The 2,907-nt window shown below is 53.0% G+C and overlaps 1 protein-coding gene across 1 annotated transcript; it reads left to right on the top strand.

Moving 5' to 3' along the window:
- The first annotated feature begins 518 nt into the window (after positions 1–518).
- Positions 519–2,382, top strand: LOC119346582 (tyrosine N-monooxygenase-like). The gene is made up of 2 exons (XM_037615875.1): positions 519–1,498; positions 1,686–2,382. Exons 1-2 carry the CDS (start codon positions 551–553, stop codon positions 2,325–2,327), a joined length of 1,590 nt encoding a protein of 529 aa, XP_037471772.1. The 5' UTR covers positions 519–550; the 3' UTR covers positions 2,328–2,382.
- Positions 2,383–2,907: the final 525 nt, after the last annotated feature.

The following is a 2,907-nucleotide window of genomic DNA, read 5'->3' on the forward strand; positions in this document are numbered from 1 at the left end:
CCTAGGTGCAATAAGCTGCTGCAGTGCGCGCACAAGCGAGTCGAGGGAGTCCTTGGCTGAGGCGTGCGTTGCTGTCAAAAGTACTACCGTAGAAGGCAAAGGCACATGGTGTATGTACGTGGCTTTGGAATGCTGGAAGTTTTTGGGACACATGCTGGGTGTACCATGGACGCTACATGGAATCAAATTTCTTTGGATGTATTGCTAATTGCACACGAGCTTTTACATGCTATGTATGTGATTTAGGCTATTTTCTATCTGAACTTTGATGAAGTCCGTGGTGTTTGTACGAATTTTGTCCGGTTTGTTGAAACCCGGCTTCAAATGTATGCTTCCCCGTCTCGGGCATCTGTGTCCATGGACTGATCTCCCCGTCCGTGAACGGATGCCGGAGCAAATTTGCGGGTCAACGTTGGAGGTGCCCTAAACCATCCTGGACATGCATAAAAAGTTTAGCTATATATTCATGACCTGCAACCCGAGGGAGGGAGCAGAAAAGTTTCTAGTGGCTAGTTTGATCTGTGGGTCCAACAAAGCAGTGCTTGCACCGATGGATCAGCTGTTCTTAATGGCAATGGGGCTATTGCCCGTGCTAGCCTTCATGGTCCTTATGTTCATGCCCAAGCCCAAGAGCAAGATCACCTGCGTTGGTGCCACGCAGCTCCCTCCGGGCAGTGCATTCTCCTGGCCCCTTGTGGGCAACCTGCCGGAGATGATGCTCAACAAGCCAGCATTCCGATGGATCCACTCGATGATGAAGGACATGGACACCGACATCGCCTGCATCCGCCTCGGTAGCGTCCTCGTGGTCCCGATCACCTGCCTGAAGATCGCCCGTGAGGTACTCAAGAAGCAGGATGCCAACTTCGCCTCCCGCCCGCTCACCTTCGCCTCGTCGACCTTTAGCGGCGGGTACAAGAACGCCGTGCTGTCCCCCATGGGCGAACAGTGGAGGAAGATGCGTCGCGTGCTCACCTCGGAAATCATCTGCCCCTCCCGGCACCAGTGGCTCCACGACCAGCGTGCCCAAGAGGCCGACAACCTCACAAGCTACGTCTGCATGCTCGCCACCGCGCCGTCCTCGGCCGTCAATGTGAGGCATGTGGCGAGGCATTACTGCGGTAATGTCATCCGGCGGCTCGTATTTGGCAGGCGCTACTTCGGCGAGCCTCGTCAGGATGGCGGCCCGGGTGCAATGGAGGTGGAGCACATGGACGCTGTGTTCACGTCGCTAGGGCTCCTCTACACGTTCTGCGTCTCCGACTACCTACCGTGGCTGCGCGGCCTCGGCCTCGACCTCGATGGACACATGAAGATTGTGATGGAGGCCAATGCGACGGTCAACCGGCTGCACGACACGGTCATTGACGAGAGGTGGCGGCAATGGAAGTCCGGCCAGATGGAGGAGCTCGAGGATTTCCTCGATGTACTCATCACGCTCAAGGACGCAGAGGGGAACCCTCTTCTCACCATCGAGGAGGTGAAAGCACAGTCGCAGGTACGTACGTAAACACATAACGCATGCATGCATGCAACACCGAGGGCACGCCACCAGAAAAACATCCAGGGGCCAAAAAGCAAAATAAAGAAAAACCGATGTCAACATCAAACGTGTCTATGAAGGTCCAAGATGCAAAAAAAGTATACATATTTTCATTAATCTGTTGCATGGGATGCTGGTGCAGGACATAATATTTGCCGCCGTGGACAACCCATCCAACGCGGTGGAGTGGGCGCTCGCAGAGATGACAAACATGCCCGAGGTGATGCGGAAGGCGGTGGAGGAAATCGACCGGGTGGTGGGCCGAGAGCGGTTGGTGCAGGAGTCGGACATCCGACGCCTCACCTACGTCAAGGCATGCATTCGTGAGGCATTCCGGCTGCACCCCGTCGCACCCTTCAACGTGCCACACGTCGCGCTCGCTGACAGCAACATCGCCGGCTACCGTGTCCCCAAGGGCAGCCATGTCTTACTCAGTCGTAGGGGACTTGGCCGGAACCCGGCTATCTGGGACGAGCCGCTACACTTCAAGCCAGAGCGTCATATTAATACCGCAGCCCACAACGACGTCACCCTCACGGAGAATGAGTTGCGGTTCATCTCCTTCAGCACCGGCCGCCGTGGGTGTGTGGCGGCGTGGCTTGGCACAACCATGTGTGTAATGCTCTTCGGACGGCTACTGCAGGGATTCACATGGACCAAGCCAGCGGGTGTAGCATCTATCGATCTCAGTGAGTCGGAGCACGATTTATTCCTAGCCAAACCGCTTGTGCTGCACGCCGAACCACGCCTGATGGGACATGTCTACCCCGGTGGCCGATGTTGAACAAATTAATATGTTGCTGCCAATAACGAGCTACATGAACGTGGCTGTACCCTTACACAATTGTTATTTCTGTTATTCTTTCTGCTTGGTCGATTTCTACCTCTATGGGAGCTGTATCCCGAATTTATACATGTATTTTGCGGGTCTTTCTCGATTGCTGCCAGTCCGCAACAGTTGCTCCCCTACTTGAAAGGGCATATTATATATTTATGTATATTTTGGATAGGGGCACCATATTGTATACATCTATTTCTTTGAATAATAAAGAAGATAGTGTTACCCTGCATCTTGTGTTAATTCCATACCTACTTTCCACTTGTGATCTACCAACGTGTCAACAAGCTAACATCATCATGCTCTGCTGATGTCGCGCCGAGAAGGACACAAAGCCCTCGGCGGCAAGATCTATGGCACCCACCTCCACTACTTCGACACCAAACTCCATGACGTTGAATCCTCTACCAAGGACGATCGACTGCACATCATCAATAGTTTTCACTACTCCCGTCGTTCCTAAATATAAGTCTTTCTAGAAATTCCACTACAAACTATATACGGATGTATATAGACATGTTTTAGG

Source organism: Triticum dicoccoides, unplaced genomic scaffold, assembly GCF_002162155.2.
Source record: "Triticum dicoccoides isolate Atlit2015 ecotype Zavitan unplaced genomic scaffold, WEW_v2.0 scaffold43390, whole genome shotgun sequence".
Taxonomy (NCBI): domain Eukaryota; kingdom Viridiplantae; phylum Streptophyta; class Magnoliopsida; order Poales; family Poaceae; genus Triticum; species Triticum dicoccoides.